Source organism: Ylistrum balloti, unplaced genomic scaffold, assembly GCF_031769215.1.
Source record: "Ylistrum balloti isolate Yb309-2 unplaced genomic scaffold, AGI_CSIRO_Ybal_v1 Utg370882, whole genome shotgun sequence".
Lineage (NCBI taxonomy): Eukaryota > Metazoa > Mollusca > Bivalvia > Pectinida > Pectinidae > Ylistrum > Ylistrum balloti.
In genome coordinates, this window is record NW_026782502.1 from 515,609 (window position 1) to 532,250 (window position 16,642).

At 35.1% G+C, this 16,642-nt stretch overlaps 1 protein-coding gene across 1 annotated transcript; it reads right to left on the reverse strand.

The window, feature by feature from the left end:
• Positions 1–6,506: 6,506 nt before the first annotated feature.
• Positions 6,507–11,533, reverse strand: LOC132559245 (deubiquitinase OTUD6B-like). Its single transcript, XM_060223863.1, has 4 exons — positions 11,494–11,533; positions 10,360–10,610; positions 8,758–9,133; positions 6,507–7,555 (listed from the first exon to the last, which is right to left on the reverse strand). Exons 2-4 carry the CDS (start codon positions 10,582–10,584, stop codon positions 7,239–7,241), a joined length of 918 nt encoding a protein of 305 aa, XP_060079846.1. The 5' UTR covers positions 10,585–10,610; positions 11,494–11,533; the 3' UTR covers positions 6,507–7,238.
• Positions 11,534–16,642: the final 5,109 nt, after the last annotated feature.

Genomic DNA, 16,642 nt, shown 5'->3' on the forward strand with positions numbered 1-16,642 from the left:
AAGCTATTCTGATCTCCCAGAGTTACTGCCCTTTGTTTCACTCTGTCAGTACATGGTGATAAGTTTGACAGCTGGTGGGGACCGAGAATATGATAAACCCATCCTCTATCTCTTCAGTTAACTGGAATGTGTTGGCTCCCAAGGGTTTTTGTAGAATTGATACAGTACACTACAGTTATAACAGATCTTGTTTGTGATGCATTACATATAATGGTTCAGTATAATAAACATTATTGGTATTGCTTGTGTGGTGATTAATCTGTCCATTAGTTCTGGGACGAATGGCTCATTTTTTTTCTAAACTGTCTCATTAAATTTGGAAAATTTTAAATGCTATATATATATATATATATAGAATGTCCCATTTTTTCCGCGTATCCTGATGGAAAATGTGGTGACATTTTAAAATGTAGATAAATGACTACTTTAGTTCTGACAGTCTGTAAGATTGTATAAAACAGAGAGCTGTATATTTATGACAAGGATTACATATTGAATTTAGTCTTCACCTCAGTGACAGTTCTGTTGGAGTTTAATTGCACACATTTTTACTCAGGTGATTGATGATGTAATGTCCACATTTTGTTTCACAATGAAATAAACCAGGAATATTGGACACCAAATGGGTTTCCATTTTCAAATAAGCATATCAATTTGTAGATTTTCTTTTTGAAAAAAACTGAAGCCTGTCTGATGTCATATATACTTTTTGTAATATATGTAGATTTGAAAATGAAAACACTGGTGTCTTGATATTCTTGGTGGATTTCCTACACAATGTAAAACATTCAGAGAAGATAACATTGAAAGCAATAGATATCACTGGTCTTTATTTTTCACTTTCCATAAAGGACGTCAGCAGTGAAATTTAATAACTGGTTAGGATTTCATTATAGATATTTGTGAACATTAATGGTAAAATATTCGAGAATCCTTGTATTTAACAAGAGTAGAATCTCACTGAAACTTATTGCAGTGGAAGTTAAGTGATTTATGAACTTTTGTATTAATCTGTTCTTAAGTACTGTTATATATATGTAATTAAAAAAGATAAAAACGTTTTGTATGGTATATATAGAAAATCATACACTTGATATATGAATATTTATTTGCACTGTCAGGTGTTTGATTTTCTTAATATATATGTGTGTGTGTGTGTGTGTGTGTGTGTGTGTGTGTGTGTGTGTGTGTGTGTGTGTGTGTGTGTGTGTGTGTGTGTGTGTGTGTGTGTGTGTGTGTGTGTGTGTGTGTGTGTGTGTGTGTGTGTGTGTGTGTGTGTGTGTGTGTGTGGTTTCAGGCTTTTCAAACTGGTCTGCAAAACCACAAGGTTCAGATGATATTTGAAATATTGATACAAATATACCATTCCTGGATTTTTAATCAATATATAATATCATTTCTGGACCCTCCGGCCTTCTATATGTTGTCAGCGTTATTTTACCAACATATCTAACAGATTATTAATTTAGATCTTTTGTGTGTTCTTTGAATTTTGTGCTTTAATTCTGTGTTGTTTCCTTTTTTTTTAATTTCTTAATCTATAAATATCGATTACATCAATAGGTATTACACCATATTTATAAATCATCAATATTTATTGTCACACCAGTTCTGGTCCTGGTAATAGATTTATAACTTTATAGTTCACATCAAAATGTTCCTTCACAGAGTTCATTTTACAGGGTAGAATAGTGGTAAAAAATGTAGATTTTTACCAGAAAAAATTAATTCATTGTATATCCAGTCTCCTGGAGTCAGTTCTCATTCCCTGTATTGTATGTCTACCTGAATCATTTAAAAGGAATCAATATATCATGATGAGACGCCACATGTGAAGAATTTATTGAGTATTATACATGTAAAACATGAGAAATTTGCTTTGAAAAATATTTTTTGTCTACCAGCTGCTCCTGGCCAAATTTTTCTTAACTCATATCTGGACACAAGAGATACGTAATTATGTGTGGATCACTCACGCTAGATAACAACATGTATTCCACCATTATCCTACCTTGAGGCACCTACAGCTAGTGACCCAGAGTTTCAGAAAATCATGTAATATATTTATATCCCAGAAAGTTGTCACAGTTTTCCATCCCAGCATTCTAAGTCTTCGTTAGTTGGTAAACTCTTGAGAATTAATTATTCTAAAGATTCACTGTGAATATTTTGTAAGTATTGAAATTTAAACTACTCATCCTCTTGTTTGGATCAATTATTATCAGATGTAAAACTACCTTCTCTTGTTCCAATAGGCGATTTTTATGATGATGTGCCTCAAGGTAATGCCAAACTGTACCTACAAGTTTTAAAAAATAAATTCTTATCAAAACTTTACAGTTTCTTAGGATAGGAAACCACATGGCTAGTAATTTACATTCCTTTCCTTCATAGACAGAGTTGTTTTTAATTTTTATGATATTTGGAGAATTTATTCAGTAATGAAGATGTTTTAAATTAATTAATGTCATTTTGAATTTTTTTTTTATTATGTTGAATTAATTTGTTAGTCAGCTTGACTGCGATATTGGTTAATGAACTGTGTCAAAATGTCTTTGTCCTGTGCCAATAATTATCAAATGTTTAAAATTGTTTGTCAAAAGGTTCAATTATCAAAAATGTCCTGTTCATATAGAGATGGTTTAATTAAGAAATATCAGATTGTTACTACAAGTCCTTAAAATGAATGAATGACTGTAATACAAATGTCGATGTTGAATACTGATGTATTTATCTAAAATTGATTGTACCTTACCAGGAAGTGAGATAATATTTTGGATAAAAAATGACAGACATTTTATTTATGCAAATCTGAACAATTTATTGTTACAATTTTACTTGATTTCCTAAATGTCACATAATATTCAGACAGCAAAGAGATGTACATGTTTTTATTGATCCCACCCACTCGCCCCCACCTCCCCACCCCCCAAAAACAAAATAAATAAAAAATTCTGAACATTACACATGTGACTATGTACTACAAGAAAAATCCTTCAAGAAATCTTTGCTACAGATGTTTCCTTTTAACGTGTGTATGTAATGCCATGTTTAGGTTTTTCATTCGATTTTAAAACAAAGGGATAAAAAGGAATGTTTTTATGCTATTCTACAAAACGGGGACAATTAAAATATTGGTGCCGTGTGCAATCATATGTATTTTTTGGCATTTCTGTCATGAGATTTTTTGGTGTTTTTCCTTTAAAAATTCACTGATATTGAAATGTAGTCTGGCCAAACGCTAGACTTTTTCTGTTTTTTTCTTTTTTGATTTTTCTTTAAAAATTCACGAATTTTGAAATGTAATCCGTCCATGCGAAAGACGTTTGATTTTTTTTTTATTTCGTTAAAAGTTCACTAGTATTGTAATGTAATCCATCCATACATAAAACGTTTTATTTATTTATATATCTGTTATATGGTAAACATTTATCTATTTATTGGAGGCCCGATCCTAGTATATACAACATAGTCCTGTACACATGCAAACAATTGACAACCCAGAATTTTAAAATAAGGATTAAACTTTAGTATAATACTGCAAGCATTTATATACACAATGTTACGTTATAGTTTCTCAGTTACAGTCAGTAGTGTTTTTACATATCTACTTATTCTTTAGATAAATAAAATTTTTTTTAAAAAACTCCCGATGGAGCGGGAGAGAGCCAGAGTCCTGTTTTAGTTGTAGATCGGATCGTAAGAATTCGAAGATGGACACCCAACAGTATTCAATACAACCCCATCTAGGAAGGTAAATACACATGACAGAAGTTATGAGCATCAACATCTGGATTTCATCGTTTTATCATTGGTTTATACATTTCAGCTGGCTAGGCTGATTCTGATGATGGCTAGCCTAGCTAGCTGAATCTTTTATTTCAATCATGAAACCATCCAGATGTTGATGCTCTGTCTTCTGTGTCATTTGTATTCTTCAGATTGATGACAAAATTACAAGACAGAAGTTACGTTACCATTATCATAATATGTATGTGAATATATATCACGCAAACTTTGTTGACTGTGATAACAATTGATGGATTAAATAAAGTATTGAATAACTTAAAGACAAATGTTGTTTCTTAGGTTGCCTGAGCCGAAGGCTCATGGTGACCTATTGCCATCATGATTTGTCTGTCGTCGTGCGCCGTGCTTCATTAACTTTTCATGTATTCGACTTCCTCTCAAGAACCACTGAATGGATTTTGACCAAACTTGGCACAAAGCCATGGGAAGCCGCTTCAAGTTTGCGAAGAAAAAGGGCATGGCCCCAAGAGGGGGGAAAAGGGGGTAAAATTAGGTAAACCAACAGTCAGATTAAGTTCATATTTGATATTTAGGATCCTTATGGCAAGGTCTACAAAGTTTGCGAATGAAAAAATAATCGGGTCAAAAACTGCCCCACTAGTGGGCGCTCAAAAGGGTCAAAAATTAAACTTTGACTGATTTCAACCAAATTTGGTAGACAGCATCCCTTAGTGAAGGACATATGAAATTATGTTGAAAAAGGTGATAATGTCCCCTTTGGGGCCTGTAAGGGGTGTAAAAGGAGGCATATGTAAAAACCTTCATTAAATGACTACTTCTCAAGAACCAGTGGATGGATTTTGACCAAACTTGGCACAAAGCATCCCCATGGGAAGCCGCTTCAAGTTTGCAAAGAAAAAGGGTGTGGCCCCAAGGGGGGAAAAAGAGTAAAATTGATAGGAATGTTCTACACAAGGTCCTGGCAAGTGTTTTAACTTTTTTGGGGCAATTCAAAATCCAAGATGGCCACCCTGGCCTCTGTTTGGCTAAGACATTTTGGACTTTCTCTCAAGAATCATTGGGTGGGTCATGTTCAAACTTGGTACAGATGTTTTACACATGGTCCTGCACACGTGTTGTTACATTTTTGCAACATTTTAAAATTCCCAGAATATTGACATATATTCCTCAGGTGACCGTTAAGGCTCCTTGGGCCTCTTGTTTTAAATAATAATTTAGGAATTTGTACCGAAGTGTCTTTATCTGTCTTACTGTCAGGAGATGGTTGTCTTTTCTTCCTAACTGAAAGTCAGGCAGGATATAAGGATTATTCTGTGTGTAACACCTAAAGTTCTCAACACTCAGTAGCTTCATTTCTCAAGGAATTTTCATCCAGTATCACTCACTGATAAAAGACCAAGAAATCTTGGATTAATTAAAGAGTTTCAGTGATGTAGCTATGGGGTCAAAGGTTACAATTTTTTTTTAGAAAATTTTTTTGTCAGTTCTGTTGCGTCTTCATTCCCTACTGGGATAATGTGATGACCATGGGCTTCATTTTAAAATGGCAACTTGTGTGAAAGTAAATCCCACCAAACTTCAAAGGGGTGGAGCCAAGGTCAAGTGAAATTCAGTGGGTATTACCACAGGTAAGTGAAGCATTGCACTGTTAGTATGGGTACCGGTATCTATGGTGATTAAACAATTAACATATATACAAGTTAGCGATTTATCACAACGTACGCGAGCGCTAGCAGCTAGTGGGTTCGTTTGATATATTGTCGCCTAGTTTCCCTAGTTTCATCAGGACGAAGCCTCAACTTCAGAGGCAGAACAAATAGGCAATATATCTAACAAACACACTTACTGGTAATGTTTTAATATAATCCCTTCATAACAAACATGTTATATTACTGAAATCCCAAAAATATATTAGCCACGGAAGAAAGTTGGTTTACAGTAATTAACTACATAGCAATATCTTGCTAAGAGATTGTAGGGTCAATGTCAAGGTCACATTTTTCAAATCCTTGTCATTACTGAAGGAGTTTCTTTTATTGAGGGATTAAAAGGTCTCCCTCGTCACACTGAGGCATCTTTTATAGTGCATCAGGCAAGGTTGAAATGGCATGGACAGTCACACTATTTGTGATGTTGTGTTAACAGAATATTTTCATTTGTATCCATCTTTATATGTTAATATAAAATGCATTATATTTACTGCTGGCCAAACACACCACCAAAGTTTTCATCTGGAACACTCTGGTGTAATAAAATCAGTGTATTTTTATCTAAGCACTCTGAAGAAGGTTACACTTATTAGCACGATCTTAAACTCCCACAAAAACAGCAAGAATAATTTTCATATTAGCAGTAATATACTTTTCTGATACACACTAGTTTCCAAGTGTAGTGTGTATATGCTGGTGAGATTTTCATGGAAAAGTGTTTATATTACTGAACATGCAACATGTACATATATGTGTACTACACTAGTGAAGTGAGCCTTCTTACTGACCAAATGTTCTCCATATATCAAATAATGTTCAACACTTTTAAGTCCAGTGTCAGGACGGAGAAATTTTGGTGCAGACTTTGAATTAGCCAAATGACCGCAGTACAAAAGGCACCGATATTAGAAAAACTGCTAAAATAAATACAAAAACATGGTTTTTTTTCAGGCTTCAATTCTGTCTGATTCTAAAGAAAAATTAATGGGTAAGTGTTAATAAAAAACAACTCCTGAAACAAATACATCAGTAAGAATGTTTAATTCTCATTCTTTCTATAAAACTAAATAGGAAAATGTGAAATTAATATAATGATTCAATGCTTAAATTTTACTATCTTTCTTCATTCATTTATTGGGATTGTCCACACACGAACCAAATCACATTGGTCGCTTCGTAAGCTGGTGACAGATGAAACAGCTGGCTGGTATATTTAATGGTGAAATACAGCCCACGTTCTTTTTATGGCAGAAATCACAGCCTGCCGTTTTTTTATGGCAGAAATCACAGCCTGCCATCTTTTATGCCAGAAATCACAGCCTGCCATCTTTTATGCCAGAAATCACAGCCTGCCGTTTTTTATGCCAGAAATCACAGCCTGCCATTTTTTAATGGCATGGAGAGTATTTTGTGACATTATCTAATTTGTAAGGCATCTTTTGAAAATTGTTACTAGTTTAGAAATAAAACTTTAGTCAGGACATCTAAAGGTGATAAATTTTCAGCCAGATCATCTTTGTTTTATTGATGTCCTACCCTCCTTGAATAGAAGAAAATAAAAACTGCTGCTAACCTGTATTTCCTCCTCCAGTTGAAGAAAACAAGAACTGCTGTTGACCAGCCTTTGAACCAAACCTTGTTAGCACAAACAATAACCATACCACAATTACATATCAAAAACAAGACAAAATTGGGGACAAGTTGATTTGATGCCTGAACATTTGTTGATTATAACAGTTAAAATATTGTATAATCTTATCAAGAGAATTCTTCATCATCATCCTGTATATAATCCTCAACAGAATTATAGTGTTCACCTAAACCAAATGCATGTCTTAGATAACACACAACAATGCTGGGCTGGCCATCAAACTCCTCTCCTACATGGACTGACGGACCCTCTGATTGCACCACTCTGATTGGTTGTTTAAGAGTTTGTGATAAGGCCCTGACCTCTAGTTGACCTCCCCATGCAGTTGTGTGAGCAGTGTCTTGGCAGTATTTCTCAAAGTCATCCTCAGTAAACATGTCACCATTATCTTTTGTAAGGAACGGCAGGAACTCGTCTTTGTTTTCTGAATACAGAAAATTGAGAAGAGAATCAAGACATTTTTTTTTACAAATATATTACGAGTGCTGTTAACTTTAAAGTCCGATTATGGTTACAGCCAGAAGCAATTTCACTATATGCAGATATAAAGTCTAGTACATGAGTAATCTATCAAGTATTAACTGTAACGAGGACCATTACACATGTCTCCAAAACATCCCTGCAGTCATAATGAGGACCATTCCAAAAACGAAAAAAAACCCTTTCACAATGCCCCTTATACACAATCACTCATGTTGAATTCCATTCAATAGATTTTTGAGATACCTGTCTGTAACCCCTCCGGTGACCCACTTGGTTTTGGGGACATAATAATTAAACGTTTCTATTTAAACTGTTTTCTTATCCATTTCTGTTATAAGTACAATATTTTGACTTTTGACATGTGGGGTGATGATTCTGATAGCAAAACACAAAACTTATACAGCAGAGCCAGTGTGGAATAAGTGTTTGCATTGATTTTTAGGTGTTGTGCCTTGAGAGTTAATAAGAGGATGAGAAGGGTGATTTGAAGTGGAATACGTAATCATCTGTCGACCAGAGAATTTTATACATACGTATCATGCAGTTTAATTCTCATGCAAATGAGAACTTAGCATTTCCATATGATTTTTTCTTATTATACAAGTATTATACTCTTTGTAACAAAAGATGAATTTTATTTTCTGGCAATAGTATTGCAGCAACATACCAATTTTTATATTTAATCTAAAAACAAACCTTTCAAACAATCACCAGAATGAAAAATTTATTACTGGAATTGTTTTAAGCATCGTGTATAAAATGTGTATTAGTTTGTCATTTCCCTTGACCTTTTGTTGACCTTGAGGATATTGATCTATGACTTGTTTGTTAAAGAGAAAGGAAGGATAATTTAAAGAAACCATATTACAAAGTCAAAAAGAAAACAACAATCGTTAAAATTTCATATAAACCATTGCATGATAGTATTTCAACACAGAGAATTGTATTTAATACCAATTCAACAACAAACAGTGGCAAGCACTAAATTAGGTTCAATCTTGTAAAGATTATAGCATAATGTAACAAACATAACAAATGGACGGACGGACAGACAAAGCCGCTCTCTCTTCGGGAATCAAATAAAACTACGATCAGAAATCAATATCTTCTGTTCAATATTTCACTACAAACTGATGTATGTACCTTTCATATACTTGGCGACCTGATTACGCAGTGCTTCGTTAGAAGAGCCCTTCCCAATCTTTTCCAGCTGATGATTGACAGCATTATACAAACAGTTTCCATCAGATTTAATGTCAAAGATTTGCAGATTTTGACTTTTCAGTGCTTCTTTTACTTTTAGCAGTTCTATATGTCTGGCACCCGAGAGGTTCTGAATGTCCTGTTGTTTAATTTCTTCTTCTCGTTCACGATCCTTTGCCAATTTTTTATTACGTCTTTTCTGTGCCTTTGATATTTTTTTCTCCTCTTGCACATAAGCTGCACTGGCTGATCCAACAGAGCTGGTTGAAATAGACTCAGCATCGTTCATGTCCAAACCTCCAAGACGTTCTGCCGCCTTAAATCAAACATAGATCCTAATTAATTATTACCATAACAGAAGTGCACAGGCTTAATAGCTGATAAATATGTTTTTTCAGTGTCATTTTTTTCCTTTTGCATAGATATGGCAAATGAAAAAAAAAAATTATAAACCAAACATTAACATTAATTTTTAATTACTTTCTGAAATCTAACCTTTCAAAAAATTATCACCAGAACCAAATTTCAATATTTAATTTTTTTTTCACTTCAGAGAAACATACATCCTTTAAATAACATGTTAATGCTAGAAGGTAACACGGTGTTAACCAATGTACACACACGTCATTATTTCAATACCTCCGATATTAATTGATTCTGTGTGTTTACTGGACTTGCACTCATCCAGTTGAGCAAAAGAGAAGATCTCCCTAACAAGCAGTGCATTGTGGCTAGTATAAACCAGGATTATATCACCTCTAGCCATGCAGAATATTGCGGCTTCTATTTTACCATGTTTACACATGTAGAAGGAAATTTATTTTGTGAGAATTCTTCCTCAAATTGACTTTCAGATTATCTGATTTTGATATTAACAAAAAAGATGTATAATGGTCCATTCATCATAAAATCTAATTCACATACCACTGTACAAGTACAATGAAAGACCTACTGTACTGAACACTTTAAATCTACCTATTTCTGCCATTATCTTATCTTACTGTTTTTGGGACTTGAAAATTTATGTTAAAATGTGCTAACTTTGCTATGTTTATTCATGATTTAATTCAGAATATGGGGAAATCTACTGATTGTTGACAAAACGGTCTACTTTGAGAAATGGACAGTCTTTTGGTCAGACTTTAAATGAAGGATGGGTAAGACATAAAGATTACCTGAATAAAATGTGAATGAAGAGGTTAGAATCCTTTTTAAGACATTGTGATATGAAAATATGTTAAGTAAAATATACAAACTGGCTCTGTTTTGAGAAAATTTTGAGGGAATTTTTCTCATGTTTGCATTATATTATTGATGGGGAATTTGTTTGTAATCAGAGAGGAAAACATACCACTAGGAGAATACTAATGTTTTCCAGTAGTAGAGCTTGTCTAGATCAATCCCTAATATTGGTAAAACATGCATAAAGCCAATTAATACTGATATGCAAATTCTTCAATGTGCTAATTCACCAAAATAGGAATGATGTGCTAAATTAATTAAGTCAACAGTAACTCTTTGATGCTAGATACTATTACTCACATTTGACACATCGGCTGTTGCTGCCTTCAGTTTCTGTGATTCTGCCTCCTGTTGTTCATCTAGATCATGCTCCAGTTTGGCAATCTGCTCCATTACTTCCTTCTTCTTCTTCTTGTCTCCCTTTGGTACCGAGTGTTTGAGTTTTTGTATTTGTGCTTGTAAATCTTTTCGCTCTTTCTTGTGTTTTTTAGACAAGTTTTCTTCTGGGTCCTCTGTGTCCGACATTGTGCTGGAGTCACACCTGAAACAGTCTAGACAGATGACATAAGTTGTTAAAAGTATGAAATTGTGGAATTTTTTCATTTGCATGGTAGACGATCAAAGAACTCCAATTAATGTGCTGTCTTTTCACCTAAAACATTGATAATACGTCTTATAACACACAACTTTTTGCTACCATGCATGTAATAAATACCATGCTAAAACTAAATTTTGGTAACAAAGGTAGCAAAAGGTTTTGACCTTCACAAAAAGGCAATAAGCTTAGGGATATAAACCAATCTTTAATTACTGATTATAATTGCCAAAGACTCTTTAATACTACACAAGCATTAATAACAATTTTTCTGTAAGTTTGTCATGTCCCAAAACTTGATGAAGCATCATCTTATAATCACAAAAGGTCATTCTCCATTCCTGTTAAGGTACTCGGTAGTAATATGAATTTTCTCTGTTTTGGAACAGGGTGGCATTTTACACATACTTCTTTCATTTCACACAAAAATCAATTAAATTTTGAAAATATTTCATTTATCCATGAAACTTTTACTATACACAAAGTACTATAGCGAAAGATAATAATAATCGACTTTACAACGGGTTATTATACTGTTAAGTAAGAGGTTAAAGACCCTCTACAGGTAAAAATCACTGGTAGCCACTGGTACAGCTCAATGTCTCTGTTAGGCCTTGTGCAAAATAGTTTAACTGCAGTCTAACGTTCGTGAATTAATGATAATATTGTGTATGCTAGTATAGGTGTTACAAAAAACCTGCCAAATCAACTTATTTGCGGAGCCAACGCAAATGATATATTTGTTTGAAATCTTTAAAGTAATGCACATAAGACTAGAAAAATATCTGAGTACACACATTAAGCACCAAGCCAGCAATTCAAGTATAAATTTAACTTACTCAGTTACCTATCAGCTGAAACGTGATTTTTGACCGGAAATAACGGAACAGAGAGTAAATTCAAAACAAACAAAAATAAATTTCCGGAAAAAAGGGATGCGGATTCACCCCCGAGTTTCCAGATTTCCAATAAATCTTTTTGCTCTTATTTTTCTTATGGATATTTTTCTTCAGAGCCAAGCAAGCTTTCAAGGTCACAGAGAACAGACATGAGCTGAGAAATACACCCATCATTTTTTTCATATCGTGTTGTTTTTTCTTCATGCATTTAATAAATATTACAAACTTTGAGTCAGAATATTCATGGATTGCAAAAAACTAAAACTTAAATAGAAGGTTTCAAAAATAATAAATTTAAAAAGATTAAAGGGGTAATGATATATATGTAAATTATGGTTCCCCTCGGGATTTGGACCGTTTTATGTACCATTGGAGACAATATTGCAAGTCAACGATAGAAGGAAAAATAAAGAAGACTGATGAAGAATAGAGGTAAGCCATTGTGTAAGTATTTTTCATAAGATTAGATTACATTGACATGTTGGTATTTCTTTTTAACCTGACGCTCATTTTCACCTTTGAATGTCTTGTTTGCGTAATGCTTTGTTTCACATACCACGAACTGACTAATGTGAATGTCGGCATCGAACTGACCAATATGAGTGTCGGCATCGAACTGACCAATGTTAGTGTCGGCATCGAACTGACTAATGTTAGAGTCGGCATCGAACTGACCAATGTGAATGACCAATGTTAGTGTTGGCATCGAACTGACCAGTGTTAGTGTCGACATCGAACTGACCAATGTTAGTGTCGGCATCGAACTGACCAATGTGAATGTCGGCATCGGACTGACCGATGTGAATGTCAGCATCGAACTGACCAATGTTAGTGTCGGCATCGAACTGACCAATGTGAATGTCGGCATCGGACTGACCGATGTGAATGTCAGCATCGAACTGACCAATGTTAGTGTCAGCATCGAACTGACCAATGTGAATGTCGGCATCGGACTGACCGATGTGAATGTCAGCATCGAACTGACCAGTGTTAGTGTCGACATCGAACTGACCAATGTTAGAGTCGGCATCGAACTGACCGATGTGAATGACCAATGTTAGTGTTGGTATCGAACTGACCAATGTTAGTGTCGACATCGAACTGACCAATGTTAGTGTCGGCATCGAACTGACCAATGTGAATGTCGGCATCGGACTGACCGATGTGAATGTCAGCATCGAACTGACCAATGTTAGTGTCGGCATGGAAATGACCAATGCTAGTGTCGGCATCGAACTGACCAATGTGATTGTCGGCATCGAACTGACCAATGTGATTGTCGGCATCGAAATGACCAATGTTAGTGTCGACATCGTGCTGACCAATGTTAGTGTTGAGAACTGACCCGTGGGTAACATTTGAATTTAACTAAATTCAAAAACCAGTTTTCTTTATTTGTCGGGCTCAGTGGTGAATATTTTGTGACATTTCAACTTAACACGTTTTGGTTTTAAACTATCAATACAAACCATTAGTCACTACTACGCAAGATATCATATTCGGTGTGACAATCATTTAGCCATCCAGTACTGTTTATTTTGAAAAGATGCGTTATATCTTTTTATAGCAGAACGCTACTGTATGTTAACACAGGGCGAAAAAAATTAACTGTATATATGTCCTTAGTAGTAACAGTAACCTGTCACTAACACAATCCCGCAGTAAAATTTCGTTCCAGTGTGTCACTCACATTAAGATCGTGGCAATTCTTATACAGTTTGCACCGAGGTTTGTGATTACTAGGGCGGAACACATAATTTAGGTACGTTCACGAAAGATGTTCTTACATTCAGATCAAATCAGTCACTATTGTTGATGGCATTACCTAAATATGTCACACCATCAACTAGGATTCGTTGTGTGTTAAACGTTTTTATTGATACCCCTGTTTTAGGAATGAAACCACCTCACATCACCGACCGTCGGGTCGTGTCAGTACTTTACATCCGTAGCTATATGTGGCGCCTGGACTCCCGAGGACGTTCAGAGCGACGTGGCTAATCTGTGGTTCTGCCCCGCACCTAGGGGTATCCCTAGTTTTATTACCCTACATACTCACTCTCGCACGACTTCCTCACCTGTCACACCTGGACACGTACACGTCTCAAGACAACACCATATAAGGACAGACACTGACAATACATAACAGGTAACACACCAAATAAGGACATACACGTAAATGCATTGACAGTAACGAATACAAATTAAACAGGTCGTTTACAGACACTAACTCCTATCTACCCTGTGACAAATAGGAACAGGGTAATTATACTTTTCAAGAGATGCTTTAGAAAGCATCGATTTTATTAAATGGCCAATCAAATTACGTCTTTCGAAAAGTGAGATTAGCATTGTGTCGTGACACAAGAGGATACCAGTATACACTTATTAACAATACTGCAGAATCAAACTGATGACCACTATATAAAAACAGAGATCTTGAGAAAAATAACTAGCCATTGTCATACTTCAATATATGACTATTCTCATTAATGATTTAAGTGATTTTAAGGTCAAATCAAACTTTTTTTTTACCATTTTCTTCAGGTTGGTAATGTCAGTAGAATAGAAGTTCTTATAACACAACCAGTAGAAGATTTGAGTGTGACGATAACTACACGGTCACCTTCATCTTATAACACAACCAGTAGAAGATTAGAGTGTGACGTTTTGATGACTACACGGTCACCTTCATCTTATAACACAACCAGTAGAAGATTAGAGTGTGACGTTACGATGACTACACGGTCACCTTCATCTTATAACACAACCAGTAGAAGATTAGAGTGTGACGTTACGATGACTACACGGTTACATTCATCTTATAACACAACCAGTAGAAGATTAGAGTGTGACGTTTTGATGACTTCACGGTCACATTCATCTTATAACACAACCAGTAGAAGATTAGAGTGTGACGTTTGGATGACTACACGGTCACCTTCATCTTATAACACAACCAGTAGAAGATTAGAGTGTGACGTTTGGATGACTACACGGTCACCTTCATCTTATAACACAACCAGTAGAAGATTAGAGTGTGACGTTTGGATGACTACACGGTCACCTTCATCTTATAACACAACCAGTAGAAGATTAGAGTGTGACGTTACGATGACTACACGGTCACATTCATCTTATAACACAACCAGTAGAAGATTAGAGTGTGACGTTTTGATGACTTCACGGTCACATTCATCTTATAACACAACCAGTAGAAGATTAGAGTGTGACGTTACGATGACTACACGGGTCACCTTCATCTTATAACACAACCAGTAGAAGATTAGAGTGTGACGTTTTGATGACTACACGGTCACCTTCATCTTATAACACAACCAGTAGAAGATTAGAGTGTGACGTTTTGATGACTTCACGGTCACATTCATCTTATAACACAACCAGTAGAAGATTAGAGTGTGACGTTACGATGACTACACGGGTCACCTTCATCTTATAACACAACCAGTAGAAGATTAGAGTGTGACGTTTTGATGACTACACGGTCACCTTCATCTTATAACACAACCAGTAGAAGATTAGAGTGTGACGTTTTGATGACTACACTGTCACCTTCATCTTATAACACAACCAGTAGAAGATTAGAGTGTGACGTTTGGATGACTACACGGTCACCTTCATCTTATAACACAACCAGTAGAAGATTAGAGTGTGACGTTACGATGACTACACGGTCACCTTCATCTTATAACACAACCAGTAGAAGATTAGAGTGTGACGTTTTGATGACTTCACGGTCACATTCATCTTATAACACAACCAGTAGAAGATTAGAGTGTGACGTTTTGATGACTACACTGTCACCTTCATCTTATAACACAACCAGTAGAAGATTAGAGTGTGACGTTTGGATGACTACAAGCACTAGGGATTAGATTTTGGGTATGTTACTAGAAAAGCGCGTAATAAATACAAAAAAAAAAAACTTATATCACCCGGAAGTGTTTTTTATTACCCGTACATCTATTATATCACCCTTAATTTTTTTTATATTACAAATGAACATTACTCCATGCAAATGGGCATTACCCCTAAGAATCTAGCATTATAGGTCCGTGTACTTTTTGAAATTGAAACCAGATTATTGTGTCACTTTTCGCTACCATCCGTTTGCTATGATATTGAAAATGTAGTTCTCATACAAGCACGTTAAGTATTTCAAACTTCATTGAAAGCTGATAAAAGTCCCTGTAACTAGTAACACTTATATGTTGGTTTGCTTTGAATTGTACATATAGCAACGATATGGACAAAGACCACATGTATATATCTTAATGTTGTGAATGGATTGATATCAATGAAGATTTCTCTTGTACAGTACCTATGTATACATATAAAGCTTTGTATGCATAGTTTGCTATCGAATATTGAATTCTAGTCAGTGTGGGAAAGGTAAAAGATGAACATACATTATGCATGTAACAATAATACATCAAATACATCGTCCCCTATATTCATTTCTATTCGGACGAAGGAAAAATAAAATTTCGCGTTTGCAGGTGCAAGCATTCGAGATTGTGCAAAACAGGTTTTGGTTTGTGTCCTATAAGTACAAGTCTGTTTCTTTATGTAATGCCACTGACTAATATATAGATGAAACTATAATGTTCGTGGGAAACTTATCAGTTGTTGAATTTGTATGAAATATCGTTCTTCCGTGAAATCGCTGGTTTTACGGATAACCATTGGTCGTAATTTACGCCGATGTAATAAAAATTTTAAATGCTGTCCAATAATTGAATTTTGAAATATATACACCAAGATCACGCTCACAGAGCCAGAATAAACATCAAGCATTTTCAAAATAGAATAAACAGGATATTTCTGATATGGTTTGGAAAATTGCAACATGTAGAAGCCCCAAAGAAGTATAAGGTGCTCAGCGTAACAGCCGTATAGGTAAGTAGCATTGTTAAATAAAACCTGCATTTCAACGAAAGCTCCATTTAACAACTGGACGTGTTTTCCTTTACACACGGACTTGAAACAGACTTCGTTTTAAGTTCGTGTTTCAAAATCATAATAAAAATAATAGTTAGATAAGACCAAAAACACGACGGTCCTAAAT